The sequence below is a fragment of the Leptinotarsa decemlineata genome, unplaced genomic scaffold, assembly GCF_025532065.1.
Source record: "Leptinotarsa decemlineata unplaced genomic scaffold, Ldec_3_MD MMD2_P_RNA_scaffold_1, whole genome shotgun sequence".
In the NCBI taxonomy this organism is placed as follows: Eukaryota; Metazoa; Arthropoda; class Insecta; order Coleoptera; family Chrysomelidae; genus Leptinotarsa; species Leptinotarsa decemlineata.
Window position 1 is genome coordinate 2,603,858 of NW_027412523.1, and position 14,852 is coordinate 2,618,709.

The 14,852-nt window shown below is 33.1% G+C and overlaps 2 protein-coding genes across 4 annotated transcripts in view; one reads left to right on the forward strand and one right to left on the reverse strand.

Annotated features, from left to right (window-relative positions):
- LOC111515909 (ceramide synthase 6) overlaps nt 1-8,007 on the forward strand; it is a 30,750-nt gene extending 22,743 nt beyond the window's left edge. The window contains exon 6 of one of the 2 annotated variants that reach the window (XM_074177256.1): nt 951-2,983. In XM_074177256.1, the coding sequence (XP_074033357.1) occupies nt 951-1,140 (190 nt within the window). In that variant the 3' untranslated portion in view covers nt 1,141-2,983. Of the gene's footprint in view, nt 1-950; nt 2,984-6,260 lie in introns of those variants that run through there. The other variant, XM_074177224.1, reaches the window with a different exon arrangement.
- LOC111518236 (zinc finger CCHC-type and RNA-binding motif-containing protein 1) lies at nt 7,333-12,865 on the reverse strand. Of its 2 annotated transcripts, none has more exons than XM_074177348.1 (6): nt 12,678-12,865; nt 12,512-12,632; nt 11,845-11,916; nt 11,637-11,789; nt 11,460-11,558; nt 7,333-11,231 (listed from the first exon to the last, which is right to left on the reverse strand). In XM_074177348.1, exons 1-6 carry the CDS (start codon nt 12,788-12,790, stop codon nt 11,094-11,096), a joined length of 696 nt encoding a protein of 231 aa, XP_074033449.1. In that variant the 5' UTR covers nt 12,791-12,865; the 3' UTR covers nt 7,333-11,093. The 2 variants fall into 2 exon arrangements, with proteins under 2 accessions (XP_074033449.1, XP_023030396.2); XM_023174628.2 differs by having other exon boundaries at nt 12,512-12,623; nt 12,678-12,864.
- Nucleotides 12,866-14,852: the final 1,987 nt, after the last annotated feature.

Here is a 14,852-nt window from a genome sequence, read left to right on the forward strand (position 1 = left end):
TGTATTTTATGTTATGTGTTAATTTTAGAGTGTTTTTATATTAATAGCGAGACTGCGTTTTTATGTGTTCTTCATTGCTGAACAAATTCTATACATACTTATATGTCAAACGGATAATCAATAAATAAAAAAAAATAAAAATAAAAAAAGTCCGAACTAATGAAATTTCACCAACCAAGTGAATATCTGTATCAACGAAATAAAGTGTGAACATGAGGTGAATCAAAAGTTGAAGTAAGATTGAGTTCTTTAATAATTTTTGGCCAATATGAGGGACTTGAAATATTTATCAAAATCTTATCAAAAACGGCATGTTACAGAATAAACTCAAGAGAGCTCTCTTGTTCAAATTGAAGGGGGTATTTAAAAAAATGTTTTGTTTGGAAAAAACATTAAATGTGATGGTGGAAAATATCAAAGTTAATGGCCGAACGCAAGCCACTGTTGAATTGTAGAATTCTTTTTGTATCAAAAGCTGTGTCATGGCCCTACTAATTCAAAAAATTAAGTAAGATGGAATTCAATATAATTGAATTTTTCAATAATTTTTCGGACAATACAAGGTTTTTTTTTCAAAAACTACGTATCGTGGGGAAAAAAGTTGGAGGGCTTCTGTATCTCAAATGCAAAGAAGGGTTCAAAATTTCATTTTACTCGAAATGTCCCAAACGGTTTTGAAAATATTAAATAATTTCAATTTTTTTCAAAACTTTCGACCATTGTTTATCTATCATTATATTTTTATATAGATTTACACTTTGAAACATTAGCACATCATTAAAGAACACCCTCTATACTGTGATTTAGTCGATTTTCACTGCTTTCCTTTGAATCACAAATACAGAGTCGTAACACAACTTGTATTAATTTCTTCAATGATATTCCAGATTTGCATATCTAGTGATCTAATTTCGCGTCCCTTTCAATACTGATCGATTGTTTTTTTCCAGCACATGGGTAGATGCACCTCAAATTATTCCAATGTTCCCGTGTTTTCATTACTTACAAATGCTCCTAATGCTTTTAATGGTGCTCCACTGTTTTTGGACTTACCTGATTTTGAAAGCAGTACACGCTGTTGTTATAGTTGGCCATGCAGAGAGTGATATTCGCTCCAGTAGTGAATATAGTGAAGATTGAAAATCTCAGTGATTAGATCTAAGATTGGTCCTTTCAAGGAACTCTTGGAAAATATCAGACCGGTTGTTTCGTACATTTTCTTATTGAATTATACTTAATACCGGAAATGGGTTCAGTTGAGTATGGAATACGATTAATGAGGTTAACTCGGAACTGAACAATTTACAGTCATATAGTCTTTTTTTGAAGAACAAATTTTGGATTGATGGAAGATTTGGGATTGGGCTTTGCTTGCTGAGAAATTGATTTTAAAAATATTTTCAGGTTTCTGAAAAACAGTTAGCCTTGACGGTGAAGCATAACCAAAATGTCTCCTTTTTTTCGTGATGATTCGAAATATTACTGAAACAAGTCGTTCACGATGGAAAGTTGTGGAAGTTTTCGCTACTTTGACTAAATGACCATTTTTTGAGGTTAGACATAATGACTTGTATTTACTTGTAAACGAACTTTTACACCAACTTACATATGTAATAGTACCTCGTTTTATATTCTTTACAATTTATTTTGTCGGTAGTTTTTCAAAATCAAATAAAAACCATGGTGGTGACGTCACTAACATTTGATATGAATTTGGCAACACTGTGAAACCTTTTCATATTGAATAATTCAATTTTCTTCTTCTTCCTGAATTCTTTTTGTTCTGTGGTCTGTGAATTTTATTTGTGATTTAAATGATTCAAAGTCGTTGAATATTTTTACCACAATTTGAAAAATCAATATATTTGGGAGTATAATAATTGAATTTTGATCATATGCGTAATTTTTTCAAGACTTGACTACAAACCTAGAATTTGACAGGGCGACAGATGATTAGTGAAATTGCCTGTCTTGAAAAATAATAATAACTAGCAAAGAAACGTTTTGGCTTTCTACTTCTCCATCTTCATAAAAAAAACTTTGAAATCTTCTAAGGAAGGAAGAAAGCAATTAATTTCAAAATAAACTCTACAAACATGTTTAGATCATGTAAAGAAGTAACTTTCATAAACAAACTCGAAGAAAAACCCCTTTTGAAACAGCTACTTCTGTATGACATTGAATTATACAAAAAACACTTTTTCCTGTTCAGTTTCTACTCCAAACATTCGTTGTGGAATTGAATCAGATAACATTCACAGGATTGATACAAAATATGGTATTACAACACCAAAGGTTCCAAACAGTGCATCACAAGTACAGAATATGGTATATGAAAGAGGTAAAATTTTATTTTCATAGAACACTGTCATCCTCAATGGCGGATATCCAATGTATGGAAAAAATGCACTTACCTTATTGCATTTTTAGCACTAATCTGGACGACATTACAAGATGAAGCACTCAGTTAATTCATAAAATTACTTCATAAATGTGACGAATGAGTTAAATCTACTCATAATATTGACGACAGTACGTAATGACATTCATTCGCTTATTTGATTCAATCCCAGCCATAGGAATCTTGTTCAAATTGAATGGGGTATACTTTTAAGAGTGATTAATTTTTGGGAAAGAAAAGTTTTGGCGTCCAAAACAACAAAAATTAGTTTAGGTCAATGGTATTATTGTTATTTCACTTTTAGATAAAATAACATTAACACAAAGATGTTTTTATGTAAATGTATTATACTTAATTAATAAGATTGACTGATGAGTGAAATCAAAATATGAATCCAGGATTTCCATGAAAGGTTAATACATCTAGGGTGAAGGGATAACGGGCAATGTATGAATTATCTAGCTTTGAATAATGGGAACTGGTGTGAAACATATTTTACTGTTTTTTATACATGTAATGGGTATTAAAGGTGATGGAAATGAATAAAAGAAACAAATAAAATAAGGAATGATCATCAATAAATTACTGTCTTGATTATTATTTACCTTTTCTCATCATTTATTTATTTTGAGGAATGTTTCAGAGCAGGAGTAGGCTATTAAAATGGATCAATATAAGAAGGGCCTTCAAAGCTATTTGGAAAAACGTCAGTAGATTTTGAGAAAGGTTTTTTTCCATAACATTAAGCAAATAACTGAAAATCCATCCGCAACTCAAAATGTTCAGCATGTTGGGTCCAAATCAATCTTCACTGAAAATAACTCGAACTTAGTATCGTGAAATATAAAGTGAGGAGTTTCAAAAAGCCTCATATTATTCTTTGTAAGAAGTGAAATCTTTGGAATTGTGACAAAACCCTAATTCCAATTGCTGATTTGGGAAAGTCTGCTTACAAGTCTCTTCTAGACTACATATGCTACTTCTCAGAATTGTAAAAATTAAAACAGATCTTTCTGGTATTAGATCAAGAACACTTTGTGAGATTTTCACTACACCATTTTACAAACACGCAACACGTGTTTCGCTATACAATAGCTTCATCAGGCGAGTCTTTTTTCAATTGAAATTTACATATTCAATGCTTTACAGTTTTTACCATTTGAAATACCTGAGTTTTAACTCCCCAATTAATGTTAAATATGTACCCGAGTTTGAGAATAAATCAATAAACATTAACGTAAGAAGAGAAGAGAAAGTTTACAACCTCATTTAAATAAACATGTGGGTAATGACTGAAAAAACCTGAGCTTATGTAAACGTTCTCTCTTCTGAATGTAACACGTCCGTCACGATTGAACTCATGTCCTGCAAAAACACGGTTTGCAAATGTGGAATTGGTATTTTCATTCAAGAAACTACTATGCTCTTTGATTCTTTGGGAAAAAGTTCTCCCCGTTTGGCCAATATAAAGTTTTGGGCAAGAACCTCCAGTCAACTTATATACTCCTGAAATAATGAAGTCTATAATATCCACCTTGTAACCATTGTTGACGTCAATTTGATTAATGAAACTCAGCTATCAACAAAAAGCCATAGGCCCATGTAATAAAATTGCTTTGAAATAACGTAGCTTATTTTACAATATAAAAAAATATATGGATATAAAAATGAACAAACAAAACAGTTTCATTGATAAAGTTGGGTTAATTTTTCTAACAATGTATCTGTTGGGTGTCGATGTCGTACTCTTGCATGGGGGTTTCTTGTCACAGCATACATTCTACGTTGTCCTCTTTTCTAGCAAACTTCTGAGTAAGTGATGGTAGTCTTTCCTCAATATGGATAATACCAGTGAGTTGATACAGCAGAGGGTTTGGAGGGTTGTGTTTGGGGTTATTGGGATGCCTTAATCTTGTTATTTTCCTTATCGCCGTTGTTTCAGATACTCTAATTGTTTTCAACGCCCTTTGTTTGATATTGAGATGTTTCTCAGTGGGTGCGAGTATTCAATAAGTGGACGACAGATTAGTTTATATATTCGGCTTGGTGTTGATATATTAGTTTATATAGTTAGTTTATATATTCGGCTTGGTGTTGATATGTTTGCACTTACTCCCGGGTTTGTCAAACTTGTGAAGTGTGCGGCTCTTGCAATCACTTCCTTTTTTTTGTTATTGACGTGGCTGTTGAAATTTAGTCTGGAATGAAGCGTAGGTAATTAACTGTCGATTTTGCATGTAAGATATGTTGGAAAACGTTGATTGTTGGAGAAGTTGCGGAATTTCAGTGATAAAATATGATGAACTGAGACTTAGATAGGTTTAGCTGGAGCCATGATAGTAATGTTAACATTAATATACATATAAATACAATAATACAAAAAAGATCTACTTATATTTGTTGATGAATAGTCTTACCTACAATAATTGAAAATACAAAAAACTTTAATCTCAAAATTTAGACTTTTATCTCGAAATTTCGACTTTAATCTCGTAATTTTGAAATTACGACTTTAAACTCGAAATTTCGATTTTAATCTCGAAATTTCGACTTCAATCTCGAAATTTCGACTATAATCTCGAAATTTCGACTATAATCTCGAAATTTCGAGTTTAATCTCGAAATTTCGAGTTTCATCTCGAAATTTTGACTTTAATCTCGTTATTTCAAAATTACCACTTCAAACTCGAAATTTCGACTTTAAAGACGGAATTTCAACTTTAATGTCGAAATTTCGAGATTAAAAGTCAAAATTTCGAGATTAAAAGTCAAAATTTCGAGATTAAAAGTCGAAATTTCGAGATTAAAGTCGAAATTTCGAGGTTCAAAGTCGTAATTTTCAAGAAACAAATAATAAAAATATGTGGCCCATCTGCGCTTCCGTACTTAAATGGTCTAATAAATTTCTTTTGAACAAAATAAGACTGTTAGAAGACTTTACATTTTCAGGTAGACTGTTATACTTAATAAATCCTTTGAACATTAATGTTTTAGTGTTGAATGTTTTTGTTTGATTATTTACATACACATTATTTTTCATTCTAGTATTATATTGGTGGATTTGATTATTAAAAATTACAAATTTGTCAAAATATGAGGGTAGAAGGTAATGTAACATTTTGTAAATATAAATCATCGTTAAATATGTAAGCCTACTTTCTATAGATAACCATTCTAGAGTATTTAAAATTAAAGATATAAAGATGATAAATGTCAGAGCTGCATAAGTTATATAACAATGGTGACAGGGGTGAACCCTGTGGAACTCCCTGCTCTGGGATAAATTCGTCTGAAAAACTACTCAGTATTTTAACTCTCAGTTTCCTGTCAATTAGCAGATTCTAAATTGTATGTACTAGATACTTAGGACAACCCAGTTGATGCAGTTTGAACTGTTCTTTGAATTCCTCAAAATATCCATATTGGAATTAGGAAATCAAAAAATAAAGCGTGACACAAGTGGGTGAGCATATTAATGTTACGAAGATTTCTAGAGTGATACTGGTGACGTGGAAGAGATAATCTGGACATTGATTTGATAATGTATGAACAAAATATATTAAGTTTCCTTCTATTTCACATTTTTAGCCACCCGATATTGATTATAAATGTTTACGTAATCTCTTGTTAGAATATTAGTCAGAAGTTACTAGATCAATATGGTTCAATGATAATTCATAAAGACTTGAAAATGTTTTTGTAATCATATCTTTTCGTTAGTTTTTTGGATCCCAAATCCAAAGTAAGTCCGGAAGTCTGCAAAAAACAAATTAATTTTTCTGTCAATATACATTTAAAAAAATATCTGATGTATTTCGTGCTGGTATATAAACATTAATCGATCCTTCCTTCTTTTCAGTACATCGATTGATGCTCCTAAAATTGTCCCCATGTTCCCAGCTTACTACATTTTCAACAGTCTTCTTATATTATTACTCATCCTTCATTGTTTTTGGACTTATCTGATTTTGAAAATAGTTCATAACTCCCTGAATGCCGGCCAAATGGAGGGAGACATCCGTTCCAGCAGTGATGATTACAGTGAAGACTCAAAATCGCAATGAAATCGAAATATTTCGTGTGGATTGAAAAATTATAAGACGAAATTTTTATGTGAAGTGCTTCTGAAATACAAAGACTGGGTACATTTTATCTGAGATGAAGGTTAGTTGAATCTGGACTGTGAGAAGATCCAAAATTTAATGCAGTACAGTTTAGAAGAGCCCTTCAAGTCGCTTTCGAGCTGTCAAAAGTTTATTTTCTTTTGGCGAATTTCCTCAGCATGTTATTGTATTTCAGAAACAATTTCCAGTGACTCCACATTGTATCTTCTCCATTTTTTGTTGCACCTGTATATTTATAATTTTAATAGTTTTTTTTATCATTTAGATTATTATTGAAAGGGATCCAAATGGATGCCTTGTTTCACTCCAAAGATTACAAATACTTCCGATCTACTCGTTCATTATAGTATGTCTATTGATAGATTTGCAAATGAAAAACTCCTGTTCTGCTTCTTGTTTTCTTTGATATACGAACTAAGTTCCAATTTGGTGAAACCTTATTTATGTAAAATGAAAATCACTCCACTAAAAATGTTCAATGCAGCTGAATGTTTCTGAACTTGTTTCCATCATCAAACTTGTGTATCCAAACTGAATAGTCAGTTTTTTCTAACATTCTAAACTGTTAATACCGAATTTAGTATCACGCTCATTTTCCAGTTAACTTATTGACAGTTTGAAAAAATCTAACAATTATTAAAATCAAAATGACTGCCAACACAGACATCAGCAAATATATTATTCCAACATTATAGAGAAGTTGTTTTAGAACACAGGCAGCTACGACGCATTTTCACTGAGTGATTTTCGATGAAAGGTTTCCTTCAGTTGTGGCATATATTTAGTTAGGTTTAAAATTTTGTTGAATTGTTTTTTCAAGCTGCCGCATGTAATATGTATTATTTCAGTGTGTTTTTGATTCTAATCTATTCGTGATGTGTGCTTGATGGAATTCAAAATGTTTATCAAAGACATTCCAAATGAATATACCTCATATGTTGCATCACAGTTTACAGGAAAAGACCAATTTTGACCGGGAACTTTTTGCTATAGTTGGTTGATTGTGGGGCTGAGTTAATCATTCTGTGTTCACACGGTGGACGACAAAATCTGTGAAACCGATAAGATTTTTATTTAATTATTTATTTAAAAACTTGCACCCGAACTGTATACGAGTAAAAACAAAAATCAAGAACAAAACACAGGTTTGAATGTATTTTGGACATATGCTGTGAAATTTGCAGTCAAAAAATTTATTATTAGCTTTATTTTGATAGGGTGGAGTGTATAAAACTTGGTACCCAAAATAATTGTTGAAACAATATGCAATTTAATCTTCATGAAGTCATCCTGGAGGATATGGATAAATGGTATATATACTCTTATTCATTCGCAAATTGATCAAAATGGAATATTTAGTTTTTCCTTGTATACCAGTTCCCATGTGAAGAATTCCCTTGTCCAATTTTGTATCAAAAATACAAATATTAAAATTTTAATGTTTGCTTTTTTGTATGTTATAATAAATTGAATTTCATTTCTCTTTTTTGTTTCCAAAATCCAACCTTTACCATTATCCTCCATTTTTTTATCAATTTCCACCGATTTTTCAGAGTACTAACATGTGAAAAATGTGTTTTGCAGTAGTGCAATCTATCTTGATAAGCTAATTCACTTCAATCAATCAATATACTTTATTGTCCAAGAAAAGATTTTCTTATTGACAAAGCTTTCTATAATCTAAAGTCAGTACATAATTAAATTTGACAAATAGTATTCTGTATACCACAGGCCGACAAATACAAAAATTTTCACCACACAAAAAGTGAGCATCATAAAAATATTTTTTATTTACATACTTGACAATTGACCAACTTACACTGTTCTGTTATATGTAAACTACCATATTCGAAATATACAGTGCGGACGTGAAAAAACCCCCCTCTCTCAGCTTTTGAACATGACGAAATTTACGTAAGAGGTGTCATACAATAAAAAATTTACTCACTCAACAAATCTAAACGTGTCTGGAGACACATACGCATAGGAAAATAAATATTTCAAAATAAAATCTCATCTATTTCATCAGTTCGGACTTCCATTGTCTAATATAATATAAATTGATTTGATAACCCTGAAAAAAATCAAAAAGATTAACCGACAATAACAATTTTATTAAACAAAAAACTGAAATTACAAAGAAATAACATACAACAACAACCAAACGAATAAAAATTGAAATATTAATAAAAGCTGAAAAAATTGAAAAATTAAAAATATTATCAACAAAAAATGGGAATGCAGAACTAGACACTTTCCTGAAGCACATCAACAACGTAAGGCCTTCCATTACTTTCACAGTGGAGAAGGAAATCCACAACGAATTGCCTTTCTTAGACGTATTGGTGAAGAGGACCGACACTAAATGGGAAACATCTGTATATCGAAAACCCACTCACACAGGACAGTATCTGAACCAGAAATCCAACCTCCATCAATCGACTAAGAGAGGAATCATCAAGACTCTACTGGACCATGCTTTTGGGCTGTGTAATACAAAGGAAGGTCTCGAAAAGGAGCTAGGCATTATCAAAAATGACCTTCAACGGAATGGTTACTCCAAAGTGATGGTAGAGCAGGCCTTAGCTAAAAGACAGCAAGAACTCCACAAGAAAGAGAAGCCGCCACAGCCAGTACTTGTACTTCCCTACATCAGAGGATTATCGGAAAGGATAAGACGGATTGGGTCCAAGTATAACATCAGGACCTGCTTCAGATCTGGGAACACTATCCTTAGCAGCCTCACGAAAACCAGGCCACCAAACGCGGACTGCGATTCCAAGAATTGCATTTACCAGATACCCTGCGAGTGTGGAGAATCATACATCGGTGAAACTAAGAGGCCATTGAAAGTTCGCATTGCTGAGCACAAGAAACACACAGCGAGGAGAACCTAGCAATTCCGGAATAGCAGAGCATGTTTGGACTCATCAACACTACATCAAGTGGGCTCAAGCTGAAATCATCCACAAAGAGGAACACTGGTTTAGGAGAAAATTCAAAGAAGCCGCGTATGTTGTCCAACAACGCATTTAGTCAAGCTAGCGTAGAGATACGTAACATATGGAAACCTCTAATCAAGCGAAAAACAACCAACTCCCGCCAAACGGTCATCTACCGCCAAAACCAATGAAGCGGAAAGAGGGGGGGATAGGTGAAAGCACTCGAATGACCTATAAATAGTCAGATCTCGAAGGAATAAGTCTAGTTATCACCCGAAGACGATTGTGGATACTAACAATCGAAACGTGACATAACTTGGTTTGAAATCTTTTATTTTTTCATTTTTGTTAATATTTTCATTTTTTCAATTTCTTCAGCTTTTATTTGTTTGGTTGTTGTTGTATGTTATTTTCTTTGTAATTTCAGTTTTTTGTTTAATAAAATTGTTATTTTCGGTTAATCTTTTTGATATTTTTCAGGGTTATCAAATCAATTTATATTTTAATAGACAATGGAAGTCCGAACTGATGAAATACACCACGAAACATTGTCAACCACCTTCAAACAAACGTTAAAATCTCATCTCCCAACTACCTACACCGTAGGTTCCGGTAAATATCTGCCGGTAAACAACTACTTTCCCGTCTAGTACCATGGTGAATATTGAATTACTTCCGGCAGACATATATGAAATGTTTCTCGGTCATCCAGCAATAGAAACTTACTGAAATTCGAGTAGTTCAGATGGTTTCGAGGTATTACCTCACATCAGCACAGAGTACAATTACTTTTTATGTAAATCTTGTCCCATTCAAAGGTTAAGATGAGGGGGGAATCTTTTATGCCCGCACTGTATAGATATATTCATGAGAATCACAGTGAATATTACTGGAGTTTTTTCCCAACACCAAATCATTATTTTTACACCTCAACACGTGTTTCGAGCAAAAGGAAGATAGTTTTATCTTCCTTTTGAAGATGATCACTTGGTAATCGAAACACGTGTCGAGGTGTAAAAATAACGATTTGGTGTTGGGAAAAAACTCCAGTAATATTCATTACTACACCAAAGGTTCCAAACAGTACATCATAAGAATGTTTTTCAAATTTTTTGTTACCAAGTATTTTATATTTGATGTCTGGGGTTGATTAGGGGTGGTGCTCCTTTCGTTCTGAGAGCGATGCCTGTGCAAATGTAGTGATTTCGGTTGGATTCGAATCGCTGAAGAGTTGAAAAAGAGTTAACAAAATGTGGATTTTGAGTTCATACTTTCATTTGGACTATTTAAATAATAATCAACATTGAAATGTATTTTTTATATTTGTATAAAGTCATCTAATTAGCTCTGCTTTCATTTAACCAGTGTAGAGTGATGATAATAATGGACAAATATGGGGTTATTTGAATACAAGATGAGGTGGTTCAGACCAGGGCAAGTTTAAAGGAAAACATTTTCAAAATCTAGAGATGGCGGGAAAGATGGATAATTCACCAGATTTATTTCATCACAAAGGTGTCTAAAACACCACAACTGACTATAATTTATTTCCTTTCTAAACTTCGCAATCTTTCTGGGCAAGAACATTGTTATCTGAGCTCCAAATTAATAAACGCATCCTTGACTTCAATCACTTTCTTCTTCATCACTAAAATAGTTGCTTTTCCTGATTTTTTTCTTTGAGCTCACACTGTTCTGGTTTTCCTCCATATAATTTCCTGTTGCTACTTTATATCTGTATTCTTCCAGTTCTTGTTTTTCTTGCTAAAAAATAAAAATATATTAGCTGCGGAAAATGTATTCATACTTTAGGCCTTCATGCACCAGTAGTTGGGAGAAATGAGGTTGATAATATTCACTTGCTGGGCTTTAAACCATAAAAAACCTAGGATTGAAGATAAACACAATCAATTGCCAAATTAATCTTATTGTTAAGAAAAAGCTAAGGTTAATCTGGTTCATGCATTATTCGCAACGGTACATGGCCCTTACCTCGAAAGCTATAGCTGCACTCAAAGTTTCACAGTCTTCTGGTTCTGACATATTTTCTTCGGCTTCCTCATCACTACTTTTAAAATAATCTTGTTGTTCCTGAAGAGAAATTCAATTGTTAGCTAGAGAAAATACTCGCAGAAGTTGTAGTTTTTATCATAATATTGAATGCATTACTTTTGTCAATTTGGTTGCACCGGCTTCTTTCTTTTTTCTTTTTCGGGTTTTCTTTGGAGGAGGTTCTCGTGCACCGAGTAAATTTTTTTCACATTTATAGCTCAAATGTCCAAACTCTCCACATTCATAGCACCTTGTTTTATTAGGATATTCCTAAAACACCTCACATTATTTCAGATTCGGATAAAATTGATCATTTCCATCATACCTTTCTTTTGATAAACTCTGTGGTCCTGCCATTGTCCTTAGCAACACTCGCTTTCAGTGTTCTACCGAACATCTGAGAATGAAAAAAATAATAATTCTTGAGTGAAATAGTTCACTGTTGATGTTCGATTTTTATACTGATTAAGTTGGGTTCATATTCTTTACATTCCTAATGAAATATATTTTGAAGAAAGGAGATTTCCATTTAAACTGGGCTATAACTATTATGATTATTATTTCATAAGAAGAGACCGTTTCAAAAAATATAACATACATCTAAATTACACCAATTTAAAAATTTTAAACTGTGTTTGACTTCATAATAGTGTTTTCCATGCTGATTAAGCTTAAGAAAATAAAATTCTTTGATTGATTGAAGTGTTAAGGATTAATTCAAATGATATCTAAGCATATGTGAATTTGACTAAAGTAACAAATTTAAAACGAATATTTGTAAGGAAAAACATATATATTGATATGTTAAATTCATTATCGATTCAAATGTATAATGAAACTGGAAGGAATCGGTTATTAAACCAAGAAAATTGATTTTCTTCTCCAGAGGATGCTAACTTTGTTGACGAAACGCGCGTCGAGTGCAAAAATATCAGTTTGATGTTAGGGCAATTGATCTCGAAAAAAGTTATTCATGTTCAATGTTGCCTTACTTGTTTCATATTGGTTTCCTCAACACATTTTCTAGCATCTTCTGGATTCAGAAATAGAATGAATGCTACACCTTTGCTTCTCCTTGAATCTCTTTCTTTCACGACAGTCACCCTGAAACAACTATTAATTACATTTCCAGCATCTTCATATATTTTGTTTACCTGCTTTATTATTCTTCCATGTTTTTCAAATAATTTGTGAAGATCATTATTTTTTAAATCAAAAGGTAGATTTGAAATATAAACAGTACTTTTACTTGGAACTAAACCTCCACTCATGATTTAGCCACCCTTTTTGTTTCTCCCAAACTACAAGATTGGAATAAAGGTAGAATAAAAAAACAGATTATATTTAAATGTCATAAATTCTTTGAGATTGAGAGCATCTGTCACTCCTCAGAATGTCAATTACAGAAGACTATAGAGCACAGAACACAGAATAGACAGCATAGTACAGTATAGACAGCACGGAACCGAAAACATGAATTATTTGACAATCTTGAAGTGATTATTAGCAACTTGGAAATTTCAAGTTGTTAGTGAACGTGAACATAAAGGTACAGTTACACATGCTAGTTAGTAGCACGAAAGCATGCTACTTTTGAGCAATTGCTACTTAGTGGTACGTGTGTCGAAACATTGCTAATAATGAGCATGCTAGTTTCGAATTTGCTCAAAAATCGACGGTCGTGCGATTATTGGGCATGCTACCTGCAGCGCGGGTGGAAGGGGGCGTGCTTATAGCGTGTGTGAACAGGTTTGCTTATTGAGCATGCTAGTATCTCCAGTTGCTAGATATCTCAATGTCACTTCCAATTTCACTTTTGGTGGAATAGCATTTCGCATGTGTGTATCTTGTTTCTTTATAGCGCTTTCAATTTTAGATAGTAACCAGTCAAACTGATGCGGTAACATGCGCAAATGATTTTTGTAACCAATAATATCTTCTTCTCGCATTTCGACTAACAATCGAGTACTTGCTCCAAGTTTTTCACTTCTACTTAGCCAATCACGGACCCAAATCTTCCTATTCCTTGTTTTTTTCTTTCTATCTGAGAGAAGTTTTTGGACGCATTGCAACGCTACCAAAAGAATAATTCTATTCAACTCCATACGAATGGCTGTTTGATTGTTTTGTTTGAACTGACAGTAAGCACGTATAAAATGTCATGTGTACCGGAGTGTTTGCTTTGAGCATGCTCTTTCAGAAGCATACTTAAAACTAGCATGCTTATATCTAGCAAATGTAGACAAGTGCAGAGCATGCTCGAAACAAGTATGCCAATGAGCATACTAAAAAGCATGCTACTAACTAGCATGTGTAACTGTACCTTAATAGCACTTGCGGTGTTGCTAATAATCTCCGCATGGGTCGTCCTGAGTCCTGAAGTTGACTGACAGAACCAAAGAAAATTAATCCAAGATGCATAGAATATCACTTAGACCTCTTCCTCATGTAAATTATTTTGTTATAAACTAACGACCTCTTGATGAAGTAATGATGAAGAGATTCAATAAATTTCAGCATTCCGTTCAGAAGGTACTGAATGCTCGATTACACCTAAAGTGACACTACTTGATAATGTCACGTTGGCACTCCAATTTTCAATGTTGTGTTTGTTATACAAGATACATGATCTTAATACCACATACTACCACTAGTCTCTCGTTAACCTCGGTATCTTCGTTGTTCGTCAGCCTAGGTATGTTCGTTGACATAGTTCTCATAACAGGGTTGTTCACGTTTGGGTATTATTTATATCGATACGTTATGGTTCATAAATTGAAGATCTGAAACAAAATAACATAATTCGATTCTTGCACCGTCTATCAACATTGGTCCATTTCATTTCGCGTGTCAGAATTTTTGCCGAAATAGAAACGAAACGGCAACACCAGAATTTTTATGCATCCTGCTTTAATTTCTGACCGAAATTTCTAATCACGATGCGTGCGATACCTGTATGACATTGAAAATTTAATTTAGTGAAAAGTGTACTATTACAAGCACGAAATATTTCACTGAAGAGACACAAAATTGGCAGCGCTTTAATGATTAGGCGTCAAGTGTCTGTGAATTATATTCTGAGCAGTTTTGCCAACTGGATGAACTATAAAGTCGCTACACATGAAGCAAAATTCCGCTACACTACTTCATATTTCGTTACGCTTGTATATCTGGAGCAAATCAGTTCGCGCATGTGCCCTATCCAAAATTAAATACCACAACATAATGAGTCATAATGATCTCCTGAGGACGCTAATGTGGTCAGCGAAACGCGCGTCGAGAAACCGCAATTTTTTTGGTATTGGGAAAGTGTTTTCACTACATTTATTTCAC

Excerpts from the sequence above, each read along its gene's own strand:
- LOC111518236 (XM_074177348.1), bottom strand. The coding sequence starts at position 12,790 with ATGAGTGGAGGTTTAGTTCCAAGTAAAAGTACTGTTTATATTTCAAAT. Across the intron at positions 11,790-11,844 it reads CAGAGTTTATCAAAAGAAAG|GAATATCCTAATAAAACAAG; the intron begins GTATGATGGAAA and ends GAGGTGTTTTAG. Across the intron at positions 11,559-11,636 it reads GTGCAACCAAATTGACAAAA|GAACAACAAGATTATTTTAA; the intron begins GTAATGCATTCA and ends ATTTCTCTTCAG.